This window comes from Scylla paramamosain, chromosome 11, assembly GCF_035594125.1.
Source record: "Scylla paramamosain isolate STU-SP2022 chromosome 11, ASM3559412v1, whole genome shotgun sequence".
NCBI classification, from domain to species: Eukaryota; Metazoa; Arthropoda; class Malacostraca; order Decapoda; family Portunidae; genus Scylla; species Scylla paramamosain.
In genome coordinates, this window is record NC_087161.1 from 12,456,480 (window position 1) to 12,481,950 (window position 25,471).

Below are 25,471 nucleotides of genomic sequence, written 5' to 3' on the forward strand. Positions count from 1 at the left end.
TGCCTATCCATAATTTTATGTCAGCAAATCACACCTCTGCTAGAGGTCGCTTCCTCATGAGATATGCTTTGCCGCTCCACGCCACCAGTTACTGTGCTTCCTTTGTGCCGTCCGGACGGTTTTCAGCAGCTGCGAGTTTGGCAGCCTTCTTCCTGTGATCCTTCTGGAGTGGAAAGGCTTTGCTACAGCCTGTGACCCAGTTTGGGGCTGGCTGCAACACCACCCGTGATCCGTTTAGGACCGGGGAGGGAGGTGCTTTGTTGATGCACTTGTGGAGCTGACGACTCTCACACTGAGCTGCACTGCCGCCTTGCTGTCACCGCCGCCATGTCGGATGTCCCGGGCAGTTCCACCAGCAAACGGAGGTCGAGTAAGGAGGGCGATTCTGAACATGCCAGGCATGTGAGGAAAGGATCCTCGCATAGGACTAGCTCCAGAAGCAGCCCTTCTCAGTGGGAGGCTCTTCAGGGTAAAAACAAAAGGCCCCAAGGTCACGTCTCTGGCGATGGCAGTGACTCTGCTTCCCAGCACACACGTTCCTTGCCTTCTACCTCACGGGATGAGGCATCTGCGCCGCCCTGGCACATGGTGATGGACGCTTTGGCTGCTTTATGTAGCGATATGGAGTGGATGGTGGTCACTCATGAGATGAGATAGGACTTGCTTTGGTGAGTATCTCACATTGCATTGCAAAACAGACCAACTTTTCGGAAGTACAGAATTGGAACTGTATAATGATACATCGAATTTAGGTTGGGGTGGCCACCTCAATCAACAAAAAGTTAATGGGAGATGGTCATTATCAGAATCTGCCTTGCACATCAACGCAAAGGAACTCAAAGCAATCTTCCTGGTAGTGCGCTCATTTGCATCTCTTCTCAAAGGACGACATGTTCGGGTGTTTTGTGATAACACGACAGCGGTGAACTATGTCAATGAAATGGGTGGCACACGGTCCTCACTGTGTAATGACATTTGCTGTGACCTTTGGGAGTGGTGTGCGGTGAATGATACCTGGCTTACCTGCTCTCATGTATCGGGTAAAGTCAATCTTATGGCAGACACTGCATCTCGGGCATTCAATGACAGGCATGAGTGGAAATTGAATGAAGAACTCTTTAGGGCCCTTTCTGAAGTATTTGGGGTTCCGAGCATTGATCTCTGCTTCTAGACTGAATGCTCTAGTGACTCGTTTCTGCCCCTGGAAACCTGACCCAGATGCAGAACATTTTGATGCCTTTTCCATTTGCTGGTCACAGTTTGACCTAATCTACCTTTTCCCACCCTTTGCTCTGATTGCCAAGTGCCTACAGAAAATTCGAGCAGAGTCAGCGAAGGGGTGGATGGTGTTGCCTCTCTGGCCGTCCCAGCCCTAGATGGGGACTCTACTCACTTTGCTGGTCAAGGAACCATGGCTGATTCTGAGGGGGCACACGTCTTGCGTCACCCATCGACGGAGGACGAACACCCCATTCTCCGACACACCCGACTGATGGCTTGCCTCTTATCCGGCAATGTCTGCGAGACAGGGGCATTTCTCACGCAGGTACAGACATCATCCTTGCCTCCTGGAGACCTGCGACTGCGAGGCAGTACCAGCCACATGTCAACAGGTGGCTACAGTTTTGTAGTAGCTGGAACATCGATCCCTTTGCTCCCACTGTAACTGATGTTGTGAATTTTCTGTCTGTCACTTTCCACAGAGGTGTTGGTTATACTTCAATTAACACTGCCAGGGGTGCACTTTCCTCCCTGGAGATTACTGTGGATGGTTGCAGTGCAGGAAGCCATCCTCTTGGCACCAGGTTCTTAAGGGGAGTTTTTTTTAACTTGCGGCCATCTGTCCCTAGGTATACAAGAACTTGGGATGTTCAGCAGGTGCTACAGCATCTGCGTGCCATGGATCCTTTGTCCTCCCTCTCTTTAAAGGACTTAACACTAAAGCTTGTGATATTGATGCCACTTACGCAGGCTGCCAGAATACAAACTTTGCACTGTTTGTTGCTGAGGAATATTAGTTTTGGGCAGGATTCTGTTTGTGTTTGGTTAGGGGAAACTATTAAACAGTGCAGGCCAAAGTTCAATGTGTGGTTTGTGACATTTAAAACATATTCTACAGACATTAGATTGTGTGTGTGTGAAACTGAAAATGTATATTGCTAGGACAGAGGAGTTCAGAAATTCTGCAAATCAGGAGAATGGGAAGTTACTCCTAAGTTTTATCAAGCCCCACAAGCATGTAATGAGGGACACTGTTGCAAGATAGATTCGAACAACAACTGAGGCAAAGCCTAAACAACAGTGGGCCCAACATTCCAGATGAGTTGCTGTCTCTGTGGCAGTGGAAGTAGTGGGGTATGGAAAGACCAAGGGGAATCCAGAAGGGGGCAAACTTGATGGGAGATTCCACTGAGGATCCGAGATTGTGTCAGGGTCCTCAAAGAAAAGCCTTATGTGATTCATGTCTCAGTTGCATGTCCAGCAACTATGGCGGGGCCTGAACCACTGTTGTGTTCAAAATTATCCGACGCTAGAATAGGGTGGTGCCAGATGCACAGCAACACAGCACACAAAATACGCACTCGAAATGCAGTAAATTCTCAAACGAAGTGTACCACCACTGTACATGTCACTCCCTACAGTAGCACAACTATCTAACACACACAGTAACACACAAAGGTAGCATCTGCAAGATGAGCCAACAGAAAGCAAAAACGGAATGGTGGTGAGTAGAGATCTGACAATGAGTGCTTTGCAAGGAATCTATCCTCTAGACTCCTTGGTGCTTTGTGTCCAGTCCTGCTTATCTTTCAAGGCCATCCCCCTATCAAATTAATTGGTAGTTAGACAGGTGATAAGGTGGGAAGGGGTTGAATGAGACCCTGTTTTCTTTTTTCTTTGACTTGTCTTTTTTTGACAAGTGACTGTTGTGGATAGTTGCCAACATATGTGTAGATGTTGCAACTTGCCAGATCCCAACTTTTACCTCGAATACATTTATACAAGTCCTGCCTATAAAGCATTGGTATCCATGAAGTAGCCACCTGAATAATGAGTATGGGAAAAGGGTAAACATTAAGAAGAGCCATGGGGCTATATATTTTTTTGGCTCCTACCTCCTGTAATGTTGGAGACTTAGTGAAAAAGTGCAATTTTTGGGTGGAGAAAGCTAAAATAGAGCCAAATACTGCTGTCACATGCAAAAGTGTCCCACTGTGCAGAAGTGTATCATGTGCTCCACATCCCTCTGTTACCTTTGCTCAAACTCGTGTATGAAAGGGTCTATGGGGCTGATATCCCAACCAGAGCAAGCACAATCATCAATAGTCATTATGAGTGTATATAAGGCATCATCAGTAGTCTTATAATCTATTATTTATCGAATATTTGAAACCTCTGAGCACCTCCAAATTGCAGTTCCACACAGTATGGACATATCATCCTGCACTTTCACTTTTTGAAGTAAATACTGTGAATTCTACGTTTGTTTTGCTAGTGTAGAGAAAGGAATGACTTGTGCTGTTCCAGGTAATATTTCAATGAGAAATGTTCACTATCAACTCATTTATTGGTAAATGTAGGTCAGCCCTTCACCTCCAATGCACCAATGCTCATGTTCGCTCCAGAAATCTTAATAAAATGTCATGTTTCTTATCTATTTGATAACACATAGTGATTGTGGTAATGCATATTAGTAAGATAAGATCTACAATTTTGGCTGGAGGGAAAACATAGACTTACCCAAAATAAACTTTTAATAATGTAAAATATGAGACGCAGTCAATCACAGCAAGCAGACTAAAAATCCTTGAGTCACAACAACCTGCACACTTCCATATCTTACAAAAACTGGGCTACAAAACAAATTTCTTTAGACATATTTCGACAGAAGAATGAATATACCATATTCACATGGAATTTTGACTCCTGTGGTACAGTAATATTAACATGAGAAGGAAAAATAGTCGCCCTTCTTCATTGCTCTATTGAGAATCATCCCTTAAGCAAGAATAGCCAATTATAGGTCTAGTGTTTACTTTATTTGAGTACAGGTGGACTTTTTCGAGAGACATTGACCAACACAGATATGCTGCTCCTCGCCCCTTGTTCTCAAAAGTTGTTGTGGGTATTGCATGATGCCCACCATACTTGTGACCACTGTAGGTGTGGTGCTCCTCCATGCCAGTATTCAGACAGCAGGATAAATGCCACCAGACAAGTACAGTGGCCAGCAGGATACCACCACCACCTGCACCCAAGGCCATGGACTACTGCTCAGCTGCTTCAAAGAGGACCTGCTCTCCTTTGCTGTCTACTGGTGAGGTCTTGACTCTGCTGGCTAAAACCAGCAAAGTACACATTCTTCTTATGCATCTGTAGCAGCTTGCCACCTTCACCCCAAGCTGGAGCAGCCTCCCCTCCCTGCCCTCAGCCCCACCAGCCCACTTGCTGAAAACTTGTCCTCATAAGATCCCAGGAGGGTAACTGATGCTTTATTCACTCAGACAAGGTGGCTAAGGCCCTATACACCTCCATTTTTGCAAAGAAAATCATAGAGAAAACCTTAAGCATCACTAGTGGGGGAAGGCACATTAAGTTTGAGGTAGCCAACACTGACAAACTGATCCAGCCCCCTGAGCTGGTGACAAAGATGGGGGAGTGGTCTGTGAAATGCTGGGTAGCCAAAGACAATGACCCAACCAACACTTCTGGGAGAATCTTCCCAGTCTCCCCTGACATGACTAACTGTGACATATTGGGCAAGCTGACTGTTCTGGATGGACACCCCACCCAAGTGGTAGAGGCTTTCCACCTTCCTAACTTTATTAGGGATGGGGAAACAGTGGCCAACATGGCCATTCATATCAAATTCAGGGTCCCCCTTCCTGAAAGGATTGCTTTGCACTCGGCCTCCTGTTGAGTGAGATCACATATGTTCCCTGTCCCTCGGTGCACTTGTTGCTTTCTGTTTGGCCATGGCAACATTTCCTGTAATGGGAAAACCCATTGTGGGAAGTGTAGTGGCTTCCACAATGCCGATGGCTGCACACATCATGCTTTCTGCCTTTTCTGTGGGAACACCCACCGCTCCACTTCTAGGCAGCCTAGATACACCTGCAACATGAGGCTAATTGTTCCCTCATGAACATTAAAGCAAAATTAAGAACCATAAAACTGGGAGGTTTCTGCCCTAAGGCATCCAAATTAACATGTCTTGTCACTGCCCCCACACCAGCTCCTCCAACATCACCACACCCCATAAGTTCAGAAATTACCATCATTCAGATAACTGCTGAGGCCACTCCTTGCCCATCCACTACCTACCCCCCAAAGGAGATTCAGCTCTCCTAAACTTTAAAATGTTATCTCTCCTCATTCTGCTACTCGACCTAAACCCCAGTGGGAGAAGACCTCATTGGGGGCTGCCTCTTCTACCAGTTCTAGCCAGTTTCAGGGAATCCTTCTACATTGGACCTATGTCTGGTGAATGGCTCCCTCCTCCACACCACCATCACAAAAGGCCCTCACATGGGAAGTGACCATCTTCTTGTAGTCATTTCCTTCCCATCAGTGCCACCACCCCTCCCATCTCACACAGACCTTGTTGGTCTTTCAAAAAAAGAGACTGGGGCACCCTTCAGTTAGAGTTAAAGTCAGTCTTTCCTCCCACTTCCCTCCTTTTACAGGACCAAATTCAGTACTTCACAGACACCTTGCTGGACATGGGGTCCCATCATTTTCATTTTGTCACCTCCCCTCCACCTGCACCTTCAGAGTCCCTTGGTGGTCCCAGAAGTGTGTGGCAGCCCTTCATGCAAATGCCACACCTTTAATGTGTGGCATAGGAACCCCATCTCTCCCCTTCGCAGACACTTACTTTCGTTTCCTAGAGGTCTGTTGCAAACATTCTGCCTGGGCCTCATTTTGTGCCTCCCTGTCCTTTGCTTCCTCAGTCTCCTGGGCCCCTTCATTCTTCAGGAAGATGGTCCACCTTCAACCCCCATTCACCTTTCCATTAACTAGTAATGGTCTCTTCCTCACCACAGATACCCAGAAAATTGAGTGCCTTGCCTCCCCACATCCACACCATACTTGGCTTCCCTGACCCTGTACCTACCCCCAGCATAGCTTCTTTACATATTGGCCAAACAATTACCACAGCTATCACTTCCCAGGAGCTTTCCTCAGCTTTACATTCATTGACGGCTGGAAAGGTCACCAGGGTGGACAACATCCCCAATGAATTCCTCCAATACCTCCCAGATTCTCTGGCCCAGCTCCTCCTGAAAGTCTTCAGCACCAGCTGGCTGTAGGGGACATTCCCATCATTGTGGCAACATGCCGTCACACTTCCTATCCCCCAAGCCTGGCAAGGATCTTTCATAGGCTTCTTCATACAGGCCTATTAGCTTTCTTTCCCTCAGGTAAACACTAGAACACATTGTACAGGATAGACTGACATGGTGGTTGGAAAATGAACATCTTCCTGCTCACATGGTTTTGTCCCCACAGGGGCACCCTGGATACCCTGCTCCACCTGGAGCACCACATCCAGGAAGGATTCAACAACAAGCAATTCACTTTGGTAGCCATTCTTGATCTTAAAGGAGCTTTTGACTCTGCCTCACATTGTTGTAAAACTTACGCGCCTGGGACTCAGAGGGTCCCCTCTTAATTGGGTTAAATCCTTCCTGTCTTCCAGGTCCTTCTCTCTGGTGATAGGCAATACCTACTCTAGGCATTACCCTGTCACCAGAGGTGTCCCAGAGGGTTCTCTCAGTCCACTCCTCTTCATTGTCTTACTTTCTGACTTTCTCTCCTCGCCATGCACACAGGCACTACTATATGTTGATGACATTTCCCTGCCTTGCTCTGCTCCCACTATCCAGGAGGCTCAACTCAACCTTCAGTGAGGGTTTGATGATGTCCACTCCTGGACAACACATTGGGGCCTGACAGAGAGTCCCCAGAAGTCTAGCTTTCTGTGCTTCATCTGAAGGCACAGTTCCAACATCTTAACATCACTGGCTCCCCATTTTGCCTCAAAACCTACCACAAATTTCTTGGTTTACTGTTGGATGGCCCCTGCCTAACCTGGGACTGTCACATACTGTACCTGGTGACCTCATGCCTCAAGAGGCTTAACCTCATGAAGTCCCTTGCAGGTGTCAAGTGGGGCATGGACAGGTGTACTCTTCTCCACCTTTACTGTTCTTATATCCAGTTGCTTGGACTATGAATGTGAGGTTTATGGAGTGCCCTCACCATCTCTACTCCAAAAATTAGAGGTATTTAAAAATTCAGTACTCCATATTGCTTTGGGAGCTTTTAGTTCCTCCCCAGTCACAGCCCTTCTGGCAGAACCCTCCTTATCCTCAATGTCACACCGACGCTCCACCCTCCTTGTCCACACGTACACTAGACTTGTGTCCACCCCTAGTGGCTATGCCCTCTTTCGACAGTGTAGGGGGCCACTTCATGGTCCCCTACCATATCAAATCCAGATCCCCTTTGTAGACTCCTTTGCTACCCTCAGGGTCACAACACCCTCCTTTCTCACTCTAGGGAAAACCTCCCCCATTGGGTCCTTGGTTCCCTCTCTCTTCAATAGTCTCCCAGGGACTCCACACACAGACAACATGGTCCAAAGCTGGCTGCCCAGCGCTGGGCAGGACCTCTTTCCTGAATCTTCTACACACACACACTACAGACACTCCCTAAACATATACACCGATGGCTCATGCCTCCCAACAGTTGGAGTAGCCATTTTTCACTCTCCATTGCCACTGCCTGGAGGTTGTTGGCCACTGCCTCTATCCTTATGGCGAAACTTTTCACTATCAAGGAGGGACTCAAACTTGCATACAGCAATACCTCCCCATGCTCAAAAACACTTTTCACATATTCCCTCACAGCCCTCCAACTCATCCAACACCACTCCCCCAAGTGACACCTCTCCCCCTGCCTCCAAATACACCACCTGCCACACAAACTACCTCAAATATTGACATCCATCTTCAGTGGATCCCTTCCTTATCAGCATTGTGGGCAACACCATGGCTGACAGAGTGACAAACAAGGCCCATCCCCACCCCTCTCCCATAGACCTTCCCACAGACCAGACTGACCTACTAATCAACCTACAGAAGGACTGCAACTTACACTGGGAAAGACACCTGACAGATGCACTAAAGTACACAACACTTGGACACATCAGACAGAACACATAACACCACTGGTGGATCCACTCCCCTAGCCGTGTCCTAGGCACTGCAGTTATCACACTCAGCATAGGATACAGCAGCCTCAATGCCCACATGCACAGGCTAGGCCTAGCAGACACCTCTCACTGCCCCTGGTGCCCCACACAGCCAGACACCCCAGAACACCTGTTGCTACAATGCCCGCGCCATCAATCCCACCACACTGCTCTCCTCCACTCACTGGCATCACTCCACATCCACAGGCCATCATTAGCAAACCTACTTGGTGGCTCCCAAGACCCTAGCCTTCATGACACTTAAGCACACCAGGGTCTTCCTCCAGAAGACTGGACAGTTCTCCAGAATCTAACCAGATAATCTGCCTGCTACTAGCATCTTTGGGGCACTAGAGGCTGTGGCACCACAGCCTGCAAAGTAACCAACTTCCCAACAAGAACAAGAAAAATGTACAAGGGTAATAAAGTTAACTTTGTGCTAGGTGACATCAACAAGGCTGGATGGAAAATAATGTAAGAGTAAGACAGGGCTATGTTATCCCCAACTCTCTTTAACATATACATAGAGGAATTGTTAGTAAGGATTAAGAAATCAGAGAAGGGAGCAAGGGTTGAAGATAGTATATTAGAAGGCCTACCATATGCAATTGCTGAGAAGAAAGAGGATATGGAGGAGTTACTTAGAACAGCAGAGGAGTATGGAAGGGAGTGGACATTAGATACAGTGATAGGAAATGTAAGGTGACAGAATATAACAGCACAGGAGGAGGCCAGTGGGTCCTGGAGAACTTGTACTAGAAGTAGTAGATAAATATACATATCTACAATGGTGTACCCAGAAATTTGAAAAGGGGGGACCCTTATAAATATATATATATATATATATATATATATATATATATATATATATATATATATATATATATATATATATATATATATATATATATATATATATATATATATATATATATATATATATATATATATATATATATATATATATATATATATATTTTATCTAGAACTTTTACAAGTGCAGAGATTCCATACAGCTTGAGGATTTGGGTTACACCGTTAAGTTTATTATTTTTTTATACATACATACACTGATGTATATATATATATATATATATATATATATATATATATATATATATATATATATATATATATATATATATATATATATATATATATATATATTATACATTTTAGAATGTACTGATCCAGTGCTTTAGACTTTACTCCTAGTGAGGTCTTAAGTACTAGATCCTCCTAAGCAGAGGTGCCTCTGGTCTTTTGCCACTGCTAGTTTGGAGGACCTTAGGAGGTATTTTGCTGATTTTCCTTGGAATGACTACTGCTTCTGTGTCAGAGACCTGTCTTTGTGTGCCGAGCACATAACAGAGGTGATAGTGTCTGGCATGGAGGCGTACATTCCTCACTCTTTTTCTTGACCTAAACCTTCCAAACATTGGTTTAACACAGCTTGTTCTCATGCTATACATGATAGAGAGGTAGCCCACAAAGGGTACTTAAGCCTTCCATCACCAAAATCTCGTACACTTTATATTTCTACCCCAAACCATTCTAAGTCTGTTCTCCAACTATACTAAAACTCCTTCGTTAATAGAAAGTGTCAATATCTTTCAAGATTTAACTCCCCTCATGACTTCTGTCATCTAACCAAAGATATTTCCAATAACTTTGCTTCTTCTTCTTTTCCTCCTTTATTTCAACCAGATGGCACCACTCCTATCACATCTATCTCTAAAGTTGAACTCTTCACTCAAACCTTTGCTAAAAACTCTGCCTTGGACGATTCAGGGCTTGTTCCCCACTCTCCTCCACCCTCTGACTACTTCATGCTACCTATTAAAATTCTTCGCAATGATGTTTTCCATACCCTCACTGGCCTAATCCCTAGGAAGGCTTATGGACCTGATCAGGTCCTTCCTATTGTTCTCCGAAACTGTGCCTCTGTACTTGCACCTTGCCTAGTCAAACTCTTTCAACACTGTCTGTCAATACCTACCTTTCCTTCTTGCTGGAAGTTTGCCAACATTCAGCCTGTTCCTTAAAAGGGTGACCATTCTAATCCCTCAAAATACCATCCTATTGCTTTAATTTCCTGCCTATCTAAAGTTTTGACTATCCTCAACAGGAAAATTCTTAAACATCTATCACTTCACAACCTTCTATCTGATCGCCAGTATGGGTTCCATCAAGGATGCTCTTCTGGCTTTTCTTACTGAGTCTTGGTCATCCTCTTTTAGAGTTTTTGGTGAAACTTTTGCTGTTGCCTTGGATACATCAAAAGCTTTTGATAGAGTCTGGCACAAAGCTTAGATTTTCAAACTACCCTCCTACAGCTTCTATCCTTCTCTCTGTAACTTCATCTCAAGTTTCCTTTCTAACTGTAATATTGCTGCTGTGGTAGACAGTCACTGTTCTTCTCCTAAATCTATTTTTTTTTTTTTTTATGTAGGAAGGACACTGGCCAAGGGCAACAAAAATCTAATAAAAAAAATGCCCACTGAAATGCCAGTCCCATAAAAGGGTCAAAGCAGTGGTCAAAAATTGATGAATAAGTGTCTTGAAACCTCCCTCTTGAAGGAATTCAAGTCATAGGAAGGTGGAAATACAGAAGCAGGCAGGGAGTTCCAGAGTTTACCAGAGAAAGGGATGAATGATTGAGAATACTGGTTAACTCTTGCATTAGAGAGGTGGACAGAATAGGGGTGAGAGAAAGAAGAAAGTCTTGTGCAGCGAGGCCACGGAAGGAGGGGAGGCATGCAGTTAGCAAGATCAGAAGAGCAGTTAGCATGAAAATAGCGGTAGAAGACAGCTAGATATGCAACATTGCGGCAGTGAGAGAGAGGAGTGAGAGGAGAACAATAGGAGGGACCCCATCAGGTCCATAAGCCTACCGAGGGTTTAGGCCAGCGAGGGCATGGAAAACATCATTGCGAACAATTTTAATAGGTGGCATGAAGTAGTCAGAGGGTGGAGGAGAGGGAGGAACAAGCCCAGAATTGTCCAAGGTAGAGTTTTAGCAAAGGTTTGAGCGAAAGGTTCAGCTTTAGAAATAGATGTGATAGCAGTGGTGCCATCTGGTTGAAATAGAGGAAGGAAAGAAGAAGAAGCAAAGTTATTTGAGATATTTTTGGCTAGATGCCAGAAATCACGAGGGGAGTTAGATCTTGAAAGGTTTTGACATTTTCTGTTAATGAAGGAGTTTTTGGCTAGTTGGAGAACAGACTTGGCATGGTTCCGGGTAGAAATATAAAGTGCATGAGATTCTGGTGATGGAAGGCTTAAGTACCTTTTGTGGGCCACCTCTCTATCATGTATAGTACGAGAAAAAGCTGTGTTAAACCAAGGTTTAGAAGGTTTAGGACAAGAAAAAGAGTGAGGAATGTATGCCTCCATGCCAGACACTATCACCTCTGTTATGCGCTCAGCACACAAAGACGGGTCTCTGACACGGAAGCACTAGTCATTCCAAGGAAAATCAGCAAAATACCTCCTCAGGTCCCCCCAACTAGCAAAGGCAAAATGCCAGAGGCACTTTCGCTTAGGGGGATCCTGAGGAGGGATTGGAGTGATAGGACAAGATAAAGATATGAGATTGTGATCGGAGGAGCCCAACGGAGAAGAAAGGGTGACAGCATAAGCAGAAGGATTAGAGGTCAGGAAAAGGTCAAGAATGTTGGGCGTATCTCCAAGACGGTCAGGAATACGAGTAGGGTATTGCACCAATTGCACTAGGTCGTGGAGGATAGCAAAGTTGTAGGCTAGTTCACCAGGATGGTCAGTGAAGGGAGAGGAAAGCCAAAGCTGGTGGTGAACATTGAAGTCTCCAAGAATGGAGATCTCTGCAAAAGGAAAGAGGGTCAGAATGTGCTCCACTTTGGAAGTTAAGTAGTCAAAGAATTTCTTATAGTCAGAGGAGTTAGGTGAGAGGTATACAGCATAGATAAATTTAGTATGAGAGTGACTCTGTAGTCGTAGCCAGATGGTGGAAAACTCGGAAGATTCAAGAGCATGGGCAGGAGAGCAGGTTAAGTCATTGCGCACATAAACGCAGCATCCAGCTTTGGATCGAAAATGAGGATAGAGGAAGTACGAGGGAACAGAAAAGGGGCTACTGTCAGTTGCCTCAGACACCTGAGTTTCAGTGAGGAAAAGAAGATGAGGTTTAGAAGAGGAGAGGTGGTGTTCTACAGATTGAAAATTAGATCTTAGACCGCGAATGTTGCAGAAGTTAATGAAGAAAAAGTTGAGGGGGGTGTCAAGACACTTAGGGTCGTCGACAGAAAGGCAGTCCGACCTGGGGGCATTTATGGTCCCCTCTCCAGATGGGGACTCTGAGGCTGGTGTAGGAGTCGCCATGATGATTTTAAAATTTTTGAGTGAAGGGTGTGTGTGTTATTAGGTGCTTGTAGTTTTGTGTGGAGAGGAAGAGAGTTGTCTTTAGAGGGCAGGCTGTGACTGCCCCCTTGTGTTGTGAGACACAAAGGGAAACGTTCAGTTCCTCAGTTATGTCCTGTCACTCACCCTCTTCTTATTATTCATCAATGACCTTCTAAACCAAACATCTTGTCCTATCCACTCCTATGCTGGATGATACCACCCTGCACTTTTCCACATCTTTCCATAGACGTCCAACACTTCAGGAAGTATACATTTCACGCAGGGAAGCCACAGAATGCCTGACTTCTGATCTTTCTAAAATTTCTGAGAGGCAGAGCAAACTTGGTATTGTTCAATGCCTCAAAAACTCAATTCCTTCATCTGTCAACTTGACAACTTCAAAAAAAAAAAAAAAAAATATATATATATATATATATATATATATATATATATATATATATATATATATATATATATATATATATATATATATATATATATATATATATATATATATATATATATATATATATATATATATATATACGAGTATATATATATATATTTTATTTATTTTTTTTTATGTAGGAGGGACACTGGCCAAGGGGAACAAAAAAACAATGAAAAAAAAAAGCCCACAGAACAGGGTCCAAAGTGATAGTCAAAAATTGAAGGATAAGTATCTTGAAACCTCCCTCTTGAAAGAATTTAGGTCATAGGAAGGTGGAAATACAGAAGCAGGCAGGGAGTTCCAGAGTTTACCAGAGAAAGGGATGAATGGTTGACAATACTGGTTAACTCTTGCATTAGAGACATGGACAGAATAGAGGTGAGAAAAAGAAGAAAGTCTTATGCAGCAAGGCCGCGGGAGGAAGAGAGGCATGCAGTTAGCAAGATCAGAAGAGCAATTAGCATGATTATATATATATATATATATATATATATATATATATATATATATATATATATATATATATATATATATATATATATATATATATATTTATATTATGTAGGAGGGACACCAGCCAAGGGCAATAAAAAAAAATAAAAAAAAAGCCCACTGAGGTACCGGTCCCTGAACAGTGTCGAAAACATTAGTTAAAAATACAGGATGTCTTGAAACCTCCCACTTGAGAGAGTTCAAGTCATAGGAAGATGGAAATACAAAAGCAGGCAGAGAGTTCCAGTTTACAAGTTTACCACAGAAAAGGATGAATGACTGAAAATACTGGTTAACTCTTGCATTAGAGAGATGGACAGAATAGTGGTGAATGATTGAGAATACTGGTCAACTCTTGCTTTTGAGAGGTGGACAGAATATGGGTAAGAGAAACAAGAAAGTCTTGTGCAGTGAGGCCATGAGAGGAGGAGAGGCATGCATTTAGTAAGATCAGAAGAACAGTTGGCATGAAAATAGCAACAGAAGATAACAAGAGATGCAACATTGCAGCAATGAGAGAGAGGCTGAAGACAGGTGGTCAAAGGAGAGTTGATAAGACAAAAACCTTTTGATTCCACCCTGTCTAAAAGAATGGTATGAGTTGAACCCCCATATACATGTGAAGCATACTCCATATATAGATGGATAAGGCCCCTGTACAGAATTAGCAGCTAGGGGGTAAGAAAACTAGTGGAGAATTATCTTCATAGAGGCTGTTTTAGCTAGAGATGAGATGGTAAGTTTCCAGTTTAGATTATAAGTAAAGGAGAGACCAAGGATGTTCAGTGTACATGAGGGGGACAGCAGAGTGATACTGAAGAAGAGGGGATAGTTGTCTAGAAGGTTGTATCGAGTTAACAGAGGGAGGAATTGAGTTTTTGAGGCATATATATTCATTTGTGTGTGTGTGTGTGTGTGTGTATATATATATATATATATATATATATATATATATATATATATATATATATATATATATATATATATATATATATATATATATATATATATATATATACACACAGTAGAACTTCAGTTTTCTAACTTAATTCCTTCTTAAATGCCATTCGAAATCCTAAATGTTCGAAAACCGAAACTATTTTCCCCATTGGAATCACTGTAATATTGATTAATCCGTTCTCTGACACCCATCCATGTCTTACCAAGTTAATGACCAATACTCCCACTGCTAAGATAGCCGCTCTATAACATCTCCAGCTTTAGATTTTTTTTTTTTTTAATCCAGAAAGGATGTATTGAATGAACTTAGTAACACAGAACTCATCAAAAGATACTGTTTAGCCCATGCAGATCTTTGTCACCAATCTAGTGAGGAAAGCCTTACAGAGTGACACAGAGAGGAGTAACCCACTTACCGCCAAAATTAAGGTGATCATAACACTTAGACATCTTACTGCTGGGAAAAGCTACAGGGGAAATGCAGTTGTGCAGTATTTTATGATGATGTGGGTCATAGAATGAGTCACTGGAGACTGGGCGCCCAACCTTGTTTATTTACATCAAGGTTCTTCAACTTCTTCAACGGGATGACATTTAACTTATTTCAAAGATTGAATCACTGTCTTACCCTGTGTCCACATATAAAACAATGAAAATTTTTATGGAAACTATAAATTAGTAATAAATGGCTCCTTTTCCTACGTCTTGTAGTAATTGAAATCAAGGAACTTTGAAAACCGAATTATGATATGACATTCGAAGAAATTGTTTTTTTTTCTTTTGTTCATAAACCGAGTTAAAAAAAGGGAGACATTCGGCAACTGATTTCCAATCTATATGTTTGTGTATGTGTGTGATATATATATATATATATATATATATATATATATATATATATATATATATATATATATATATATATATATATATATATATATATATATATATATATATATATATATATATATATATATATATATATATATATATACGCCAGATACAAAAACAATGATCTTAAAATTTTTCGCAAAATACCATTGTAAATCAACAACAATCTTATAACTTTTGGGGAAGTTAGACAAAGTAAAATAATAATCCATTTTGAGAAAAGGCACTGAAATGTATTCCATTTGAAGTGTCAACATAATTTAACATAGTACAACTACAAACCTCTTCTGGCATTGTATATGAATGGAAAAAGCAGGAGGCTGTGTGAATATTCATCAGTTTTTCCCAAACCTGAAGGAAGAGCTATATAAAGACCTTCAAGACTAAGCGGTAAAGAAAACCAAACTGGGGGTAAGATGAATCTCTTCAGCTTGCAATGTTGTATAGGGATGGAGTTCATTTACTGAGAAAAAAATTCAAGAACGCTTGTGTATCTAATCAAAAGAAATATGATATATAAAAGAAGATTATAACAGAAAGCCCAACACACACAGGCAGCGCAAGGCAATGGTTTGTTTATGTTTAGGAAATTGATCGTACTGCATATAATTTTATAGCATCTTCATCCATCCATCCTTTTTTCATTAAAAATGTACAAAAACAACTGGTGTGAATTTTACTTTAGGCTTAGTTTTGCGCTTGAATATGATGGTACCTTATTACTGGTAATACATTCAAGGTATTTTATTCATTGTACTGGTATATCACCGTCTCAGTTGTCTAGTGCTCACTGACTCAAACTCCACCACATGTGATTTGGTAGTTTGGGTGTCATCTTATACCACCGATATCAACTAAAACCATTAAATTTTGAATAAAATTCTGGGGTCATTTTATCTAAGTCTTCTTATTCACCGAAATATACAGTAAAAATAAATAAATTAGTTAATTAATATATATATATATATATATATATATATATATATATATATATATATATATATATATATATATATATATATATATATATATATATAGTGGAACCTCATTTTTCGAACAATTCAGTTTTCGAAGAAAATTTTGAACTCATTATCGCTTCGATTGTGATATCATAATTTGGTTCTGGAACAAAGTTACTTGATTTGAATTAATTAAAGATATAACAAAAGTTGATGTTTATTACTAATTTGTAGTTTCTATAAATATCTACTTCGTTTTTATATATTTGAAGGAGAGACACAGAGTGTAAGACTATCTCTGAAATCAATCTTTGAAATACGGTAAATGTGATCTGTTGAAAAGCCTCGACGTAAATGGCAAATGTGATCCCGTTGAAAAGCCTCGATGTAAACAAACAGTTTTCAGCGCTCAGGAGTAATTTCAAGTCACCTGTGGCTCTGTCGATGACCCCAATGCCATCATTACTGCACAACAGCATTTTTTTTTTTCATTAGGTTTTCCCAGCAGCAAGATGCCCAAGTGTTGTAATCAACTTCATTTTGGCGGTAAAAGGGTTGCTCCTTTCTGTGTCCCTCTGTAAGGCTTCCCTCACTAGATCGGTCTAAACAATATCTTCTGATGAGTTTTGTGTCACAATTTTCATGCATTACATCCTTTCTAGATAAATAATTTGTGAGCTGTTGATGTGAAGCAGCCATTTTGGCTGTGGGAGCTTCTGTCATAAGCTGCTAAGAGAGTGTTGACTGGTGTCTGGGAATGGATCAAACCATTATATATTGATTTCTATGAGGAAAATGGCTTCAGTTTTTTAACATTTTAGATTTCAAGCACCATTCAGAAACAAATTAAGTTTGAGAACTGAGGTTTCACTGCATATATATATATATATATATATATATATATATATATATATATATATATATATATATATATATATATATATATATATATATATATTGTTATGTGTGGTGTAATTCTAGAAATGAATGAAGAAGGATGGGAAGAAGACGAGGGAGAAGAGAGAAATGAGAAGAAAGACACATCTGATGTGTAGCCTATCAGCAGCACGTTTACCCATACAAAGTCACTTGTATTCCTCACATAATTTTCCTTACTTCCCATTGTTAATTCAATTTGAGTCTCACCCAGTTTTTAGAAGAGTTGCTCTTGACGATAAAGTACCGGTAACTGGTATTCAACCATCCCTCATAGCTTAGTCACTATAATTTTCAGAAGTAAAGTGTTTTATTCACATAATCCAGCACTGAGTGAGGGGCAGCGGTGAGCAGACAGGTGTATGTGTGTGTCACCACCACACCCTCTCTCTTGTAACCACCCCCTCCCCCGCTATAGTAGCAGAGTGGGAGAGCATCTGGTTCTTGTTCCCACAATCAGTCAGACTCCAGCTACTGCACAAGATAGATGCACAAAGGCAGACAGCATTGTTTGGAGAAGGCTGGAGGTTTTGTACAGTTACACAGGCCAGTTGCTTTAAGGGGATATGTAAGTAATTAATGGCTATACGCCCTAGCCTGTATAGGTAGTGTAGAAGTCTCCATACTAGCCTGTCTGGGAGTATAGTTAAGTGTAAAGCACTTCATACTAGGGACATGACTCCTCAGCTGCATGTGTGTGTGTGTAAGCCAAGTTTTGTGCAGCGAGTGGTGAGTTACCCTCCTGCATGTAGTGTGGGCCATTTGTCAGTGTGTCTGGTATTTTGTTAAATGCTACTGCTTGTGAAGGCTTAGGTAGAGTGCTTGACCACAGAGAAATGTAAGTATATTGCCATGTAGTGGAACTTCACTCCTTCTACAGGCCCTGTCAAAATCCATCATCCAGGAGTCAGAAAATAACACCACTCGGTGAGATATATAACATTTCATTAGACAGTGGGAGAATTTGTTACTGAGGGTGGTAGTCCAATGGGTTTTATACCTCAACCCTAAATGGGGTTGTTGTTCATTGTAATTCTTTCTTCCTAGGACATGGCTGGCGATTCTTACCCAGCAGTTGGAAGTCTTGTCTGTGGGTGGGATAAACAAACTGGCAACCTCATTCGTGTGACCTGGCATTTCGCCCAGTCATATAAAGGATGCAGGAATCAGATAGGGACCCTGTACACCTGTCTTTAAGCCCTGCACTGAGTCCATGTAGGAGGTGGCTCAGAGAAGTTAGCCCAGTTGCGGCAGCTGAACAAGGAGCTGGAAATTGTGGTGATAACAATATCTATCTATCTATCTATCTATCTATCTATCTATCTATCTATATATATATATATATATATATATATATATATATATATATATATATATATATATATATATATATATATATATATATATATATATACTTCAACCAGATGGCACCACTGCTATCACATCTATTTCTAAAGCTGAACTCTTTGCTCAAACCTTTGCTAAAAACGCTACCTTGGACGATTCTGGGCTTGTTCCTCCCTCTCCTCCACCCTCTGACTACTTCATGCCTCGTATTAAAATTCTTCGTAATGATGTTTTCCATGCCCTCGCTGGCCTAAACCCTCAGAAGGCTTATGGACCTGATGGGGTCCCTCCTATTGTTCTCCGAAACTGTGCCTCCGTGCTTGCACCTTGCCTAGTCAAACTCTTTCAGCTCTGTCTGTCAACATCTACCTTTCCTTCTTGCTGGAAGTTTGCCTACATTCAACCTGTTCCTAAAAAGGGTGACCGCTCTAATCCCTCAAACTACCGTCCTATTGCTTTAATTTCCTGCTTATCTAAAGTTTTTGAATCTATCCTCAACAGGAAGATTCTTAAACATCTATCACTTCACAACCTTCTATCTGATCGCCAGTATGGGTTCCGTCAAGGCCGCTCTACTGGTGATCTTCTGGCTTTCCTTACTGAGTCTTGGTCATCCTCTTTTAGAGACTTTGGTGAAACTTTTGCTGTTGCCTTGGACATATCAAAAGCCTTTGATAGAGTCTGGCACAAAGCTTTGATTTCCAAACTACCCTCCTACGGTTTCTATCCTTCTCTCTGTAACTTCATCTCAAGTTTCCTTTCTGACCGTTCTATTGCTGCTGTGGTAGACGGTCACTGTTCTTCTCCTAAATCTATTAACAGTGGTGTTCCTCAGGGTTCTGTCCTGTCACCCACTCTCTTCTTATTATTCATTAATGATCTTCTAAACCAAACTTCTTGTCCTATCCACTCCTATGCTGATGATACCACCCTGCACTTTTCCACGTCTTTTCATAGACGTCCAACCCTTCAGGAGGTAAACATATCACGCAGGGAAGCCACAGAACGCCTGACTTCTGATCTTTCTAAAATTTCTGATTGGGGCAGAGCAAACTTGGTATTGTTCAATGCCTCAAAAACTCAATTCCTCCATCTATCAACTCGACACAATCTTCCAGACAACTATCCCCTCTTCTTCAATGACACTCAACTATCCCCCTCTTCTACACTGAACATCCTTGGTCTGTCCTTTACTTATAATCTGAACTGGAAACTTCACATCTCATCTCTAGCTAAAACAGCTTCTATGAAGTTAGGTGTTCTGAGACGTCTCCGCCAGTTTTTCTCACCCCCCCAGCTGCTAACTCTGTACAAGGGCCTTATCCGTCCATGTATGGAGTATGCTTCACATGTCTGGGGGGGTTCCACTCATACTGCTGTTCTAGACAGGGTGGAATCAAAAGCTTTTCGTCTCATCAACTCCTCTCCTCTAACTGACTGTCTTCAGCCTCTCTCTCACCGCCGCAATGTTGCATCTCTAGCTGTCTTCTACCGCTATTTTCATGCTAACTGCTCTTCTGATCTTGCTAACTGCATGCCTCCCCTCCTTCCGCGGCCTCGCTGCACAAGACTTTCATCTTTCTCTCACTCCTATTCTGTCCACCTCTCTAACGCAAGAGTTAACCAGTATTCTCAATCATTCATCCCTTTCTCTGGTAAACTCTGGAATTCCTTGCCTGCTTCTGTATTTCCACCTTCCTATGACTTGAATTCCTTCAAGAGGGAGGTTTCAAGACACTTATCCACCAATTTTTGACCACTGCTTTGACCCTTTTAGGGACTGGCATTTCAGTGGGCATTTTTTTTTTATTAGATTTTTGTTGCCCTTGGCCAGTATCCTTCCTACATAAAAAAAAAAAAAAAAAAAAAAAAAAATATATATATATATATATATATATATATATATATATATATATATATATATATATATATATATATATATATATATATATATATATATATATATATATATATATATATATATATATATACACACACACACACACACACACACACACAGTGAACCCCCAGTTTATCATGAGGTTATGTTCCAAAGGCACCTACATAGTACTAAAATCTGCAATATATTGACTAGTTCAGGGAAAAAAACGCTAATTAAACCACTCACCTTGTGGCAGTAATGTTGATTAACCGCCAACTTGGCGAATTAGGGACATGCACTGTGTGCACAACACACTGACCACCACCACCAATCCAACGTTAACCAGAATGTTTGTACAACACTTACTTACACCAAACCACCACCACTACTACAAGGATAACAACCCATACACAACATTGACTGGTGACAAAATCTGCTTCTGCATGATCATCCAACCCAACCACTACCCAACAGTAACCGCAATGTAAAGTCACTCACAAAAATTATGAACCCAGGGCATGACTTTTTCAACTCAACCTTCCACCCCTTCAAATCTTTGGTGGATTAACTTATCAACAAGTAAAAGCTTTCATATGAAGGACAGGGGATGACTTAGAGGAAGAGGATCAAGTAAAACAATTCATACCTTGTCTTTGCACCCTTCTCTCTCTCTCATTTTTTTTTTCTCCTATTTTTTTGTTTTCCTTTTTCCTCCTCTTCCTCTTCCTATCCCCTCCTCTCTCTTTCTCTCTCTCTTCTTTTCCTCTTATTTTTTTCTCTTCCTTTCTTCTTACCATCAGAAAAGTCTAACGTGGTATGAAAAATGACGAACTATTTTGACAGTACTGTGGTGTTAAGCCTCAGGTAAAAAATCTCAGTAAAAAATTACTGGTGTTTTTAAGATTATTTCTTCTGATATTCATTTCCAAAAGTAATTTTAAGATGGTAGTAGTATTTTGAGATATGGAACTCTACACAAAATGTGCTGAATCTCCAAAATAAGTGCTTCGCTGGGAACTGGTGGCTCCTTGGCAGTCATGCTGTTTTGGCAGGATGTCTTTCCTTGTGATGGAAGAACTTGACCATGCTCCAAGGCAATAAAGAAGGTAAACAGACCCACTGGATGTTCTCCACGTCAGTGATGAACATTTATATGGTTTGGTTTTATTGCAGTTTCAACCAATAGACCGTATGTAACTACAGCCCTTCACAGATTCTACATCTCACTGTTTTGGAGACAGCCCCATTTTACCTTGTCAGAAATTAATAATAAGTTTACCTTATGGAGGGCCTGGGTGTGGGGTGGGCTGGCCCCTTTCCCCACCTACAGTTAGGTTACAAAATGTTAGGCTAGTTTATCATATGGTGAGTCCAGGGGGTGGGGAAGCCTTATCATTTATGCTACATAAATGTTAGGTTAGGTTAGTTTACTAAATGGGGATGTCCAGGAGGGGCAAAGTTTTCCCCTGGTCAGGAGGTTACAAAATGTTAGCTAACCTAACATTTTGTAATTTTGTAATTTATAGGGGTGGTCCAATAGGTTACAGGGGATCAAGGGGGGAATACTAGTTGAAACTGCAAATTTACCTAGACTTCTGTGTGAAGACATTGTGTAGCTGTGCCAGGAACTAGATCCACGTTGCTAAACCAACTCACATGGCTCATGCTCTGGCCATTGCAACACATGTTAATTGCTCTGAGGTTCTTTGCAAGTGGTGGTTTTCAAAGTGTTGTTGGTGATGCCACGAGTGTGCACCAGTCAAGTGTTTCAAGACCAACAACTGGTGTTACTGAAGCTCTCTACAAGAAAGCACTTACAGAGGTTAAGATCCCCAGTGGACTACAAGAATGCACAACTGTAATGGGAAGAATTGTGAGGAAAGCAAGTTTTTGTAAAATGATTGGGGATGATACATATATTGCTATAAAAACACCAAGACAAAATGAGCATCTTTACATTAATGGTAAAGGGTACCATTCCCTTCATTGTCAGGTTGTGTGATAGTGAAGACTTAATCATGAACTGTGTTGCAAGGTACCCTGGAAGTATACACAACTAATTTATTTGAACAAACTGCAATCTCTGAAGAAAATCACAGCATGGAGAATGTGGTGGTAATGTGCTTCTAGGTATGTATGGTTTGGCAGAAAGCCTAAGAAAGTACTATAATGATAAAACTGCATAATATTTAGATACAAGTATAATTTATTATACCACTTGCAAATATCATTTATTTCACTGTGAAAAATATAGTGTCATAGTACTTACATATAGAAAGCAAACTTAATTTGGATAACAGTTAATCAGTTAGTTACATAAAATATAACAATGTATTGATGAACAATTAGGATTAATTGTTGTGATGAAAATGAAATAAATATTTGTTCTAATATCTTATGAAGTGGGAAAAACCAAAAACTAAGTCAAACACAGTATTATTTTTAAAGTGATAGCATTTACTGATGAAGATGATAAAGTATGATCAAATGACAACATTAATTTTAATGTTTTTTTTTTTTTTTTTTTTTTCTTATGTAGGAAGGACACTGACCAAGGGCAACAAAAATCTAATAAAAAAAAAAATGCCACTGAAATGCCAGTCCCATAAAAGGGTCAAAGCAGTGGTCAAAAATTGGTGGATAAGTGTCTTGAAACCTCCCTCTTGAAGGAATTCAAGTCAAAGGAAGGAGGAAATACAAAAGCAGGCAGGGAGTTCCAGAGTTTACCAGAGAAAGGGATGAATGATTGAGAATACTGGTTAACTCTTGCGTTAGAGAGGTGGACAGAATAGGGGTGAGAGAAAGAAGAAAGTCTTATGCAGCGAGGCCGTGGAAGGAGGGGAGGCATGCAGTTAGCAAGATCAGAAGACCAGTTAGCATGAAAATAGCGGTAGAAGACAGCTAGATATGCAACATTGCGGCAGTGAGAGACAGGCTGAAGACAGTCAGTTAGAGGAGAGGAGATGATGAGACGAAAAGCTTTTGATTCCACCCTGTCTAGAAGAGCAGTATGAGTGGAACCCCCACAGACATGTGAAGCATACTCCATACATGGACGGATAAGGCCCTTGTACAGAGTTAGCAGCTGGGCGGTGAGAAAAACTGGCGGAGACGTCTCAGAACACCTAACTTCATAGAAACTGTTTTAGCTAGAGATGAGATGTGAAGTTTCCAGTTCAGATTATAAGTAAAGGACAGACCGAGGATGTTCAGTGTAGAAGAGGGGGACAGTTGAGTGTCATTGAAGAAGAGGGGATAGTTGTCTGGAAGGTTGTGTCAAGTTGATAGATGGAGGAATTGAGTTTTTGAGGCATTGAACAATACCAAGTTTGCTCTGCCCCAATCAGAAATTTTAGAAAGATCAGAAGTCAAGCGTTCTGTGGCTTCCCTGCATGAAATGTTTACCTCCTGAAGGGTTGGACGTCTATGAAAAGACATGGAAAAGTGCAGGGTGGTATCATCAGCGTAGGAGTGGATAGGACAAGAGGTTTGGTTTAGAAGATCATTAATGAATAATAAGAAGAGAGTGGGTGACAGGACAGAACCCTGAGGAACAGCACTGTTAATAGATTTAGGAGAAGAACAGTGACCGTCTACCACAGCAGCAATAGAACGGTCAGAAAGGAAACTTGAGATGAAGTTACAGAGAGAAGGATAGAAACCGTAGGAGGGTAGTTTGGAAATCAAAGCTTTGTGCCAGACTCTATCAAAAGCTTTTGATATGTCCAAGGCAACAGCAAAAGTTTCACCAAAATCTCTAAAAGAGGATGACCAAGACTCAGTAAGGAAAGCCAGAAGATCATCAGTAGAGCGGCCTTGACGGAACCCATACTGGCGATCAGATAGAAGGTTGTGAAGTGATAGATGTTTAAGAATCTTTCTGTTGAGGATAGATTCAAAAACTTTAGATAGGCAGGAAATTAAAGCAATAGGACAGTAGTTTGAGGGATTAGAACGGTCACCCTTTTTAGGAACAGGTTGAATGTAAGCAAACTTCCAGCAAGAAGGAAAGGTAGATGTTGACAGACAGAGCTGAAAGAGTTTGACTTGGCAAGGTGCAAGCACGGAGGCACAGTTTCGGAAAACAATAGGAGGGACCCCATCAGGTCCATAAACCTTCTGAGGGTTTAGGCCAGTGAGGGCATGGAAAACATCATTGCGAACAATTTTAATAGGTGGCATGAAGTAGTCAGAGGGTGGAGGAGAGGGACGAACAAGCCCAGAATCGTCCAAGGTAGAGTTTTTAGCAAAGATTTGAGCAAAGAGTTCAGCTTTAGAAATAGATGTGATAGCAGTGGTGCCATCTGGTTGAAGTAGAGGAGGGAAAGAAGAAGCAAAGTTATTGGGGATATTTTTGGCCAGATGCCAGAAGTCACGAGGGGAGTTAGATCTTGAAAGATTTCAACACTATGTTAATGAAGGAGTTTTTGGTTAGTTGGAGAACAAATTTGGCATGGTTCCAGGCAGAAATATAAAGTGCATGAGATTCTGGTGATGGAAGGCTTAAGTACCTTTTGTGGGCCACCTCTCTATCATGTATAGCACAAGAACAAGCTGTGTTAAACCAAGGTGTAGAAGGTTTAGGATGAGAAAAAGAGTGAGGAATGTATGCCTCCATGCCAGACACTATCACCTCTGTTATGCGCTCAGCACACAAAGATGGGTCTCTGACACGGAAGCACTAGTCATACCAAGGAAAATCAGCAAAATACCTCCTCAGGTCCCCCCAACTAGCAGAGGCAAAACGCCAGAGGCACCTTCGCTTAGGGGGATCCTGAGGAGGGATTGGAGTGATAGGACAAGATAAAGATATGAGATTGTGATCGGAGGAGCCCAACGGAGAAGAAAGGGTGACAGCATAAGCAGAAGGATTAGAGGTCAGGAAAAGGTCAAGAATGTTGGGCGTATCTCCAAGA

General features: G+C 41.5%; 1 protein-coding gene across 3 annotated transcripts in view; it reads right to left on the reverse strand.

Moving 5' to 3' along the window:
- The window catches only part of LOC135104959 (IQ and AAA domain-containing protein 1-like), a 528,680-nt gene that overhangs the window by 425,863 nt on the left and 77,346 nt on the right, over positions 1 to 25,471 (reverse strand). Inside the window, exon 1 of one of the 3 annotated variants that reach the window (XM_064012788.1) lies at positions 14,960 to 15,097. The exons of the other annotated variants lie outside the window; for them this stretch is intronic. Within the exon in view, the coding sequence (XP_063868858.1) occupies positions 14,960 to 14,980 (21 nt within the window). The 5' untranslated portion in view covers positions 14,981 to 15,097. Of the gene's footprint in view, positions 1 to 14,959; positions 15,098 to 25,471 lie in introns of those variants that run through there. 3 annotated transcript variants of the gene reach the window in all.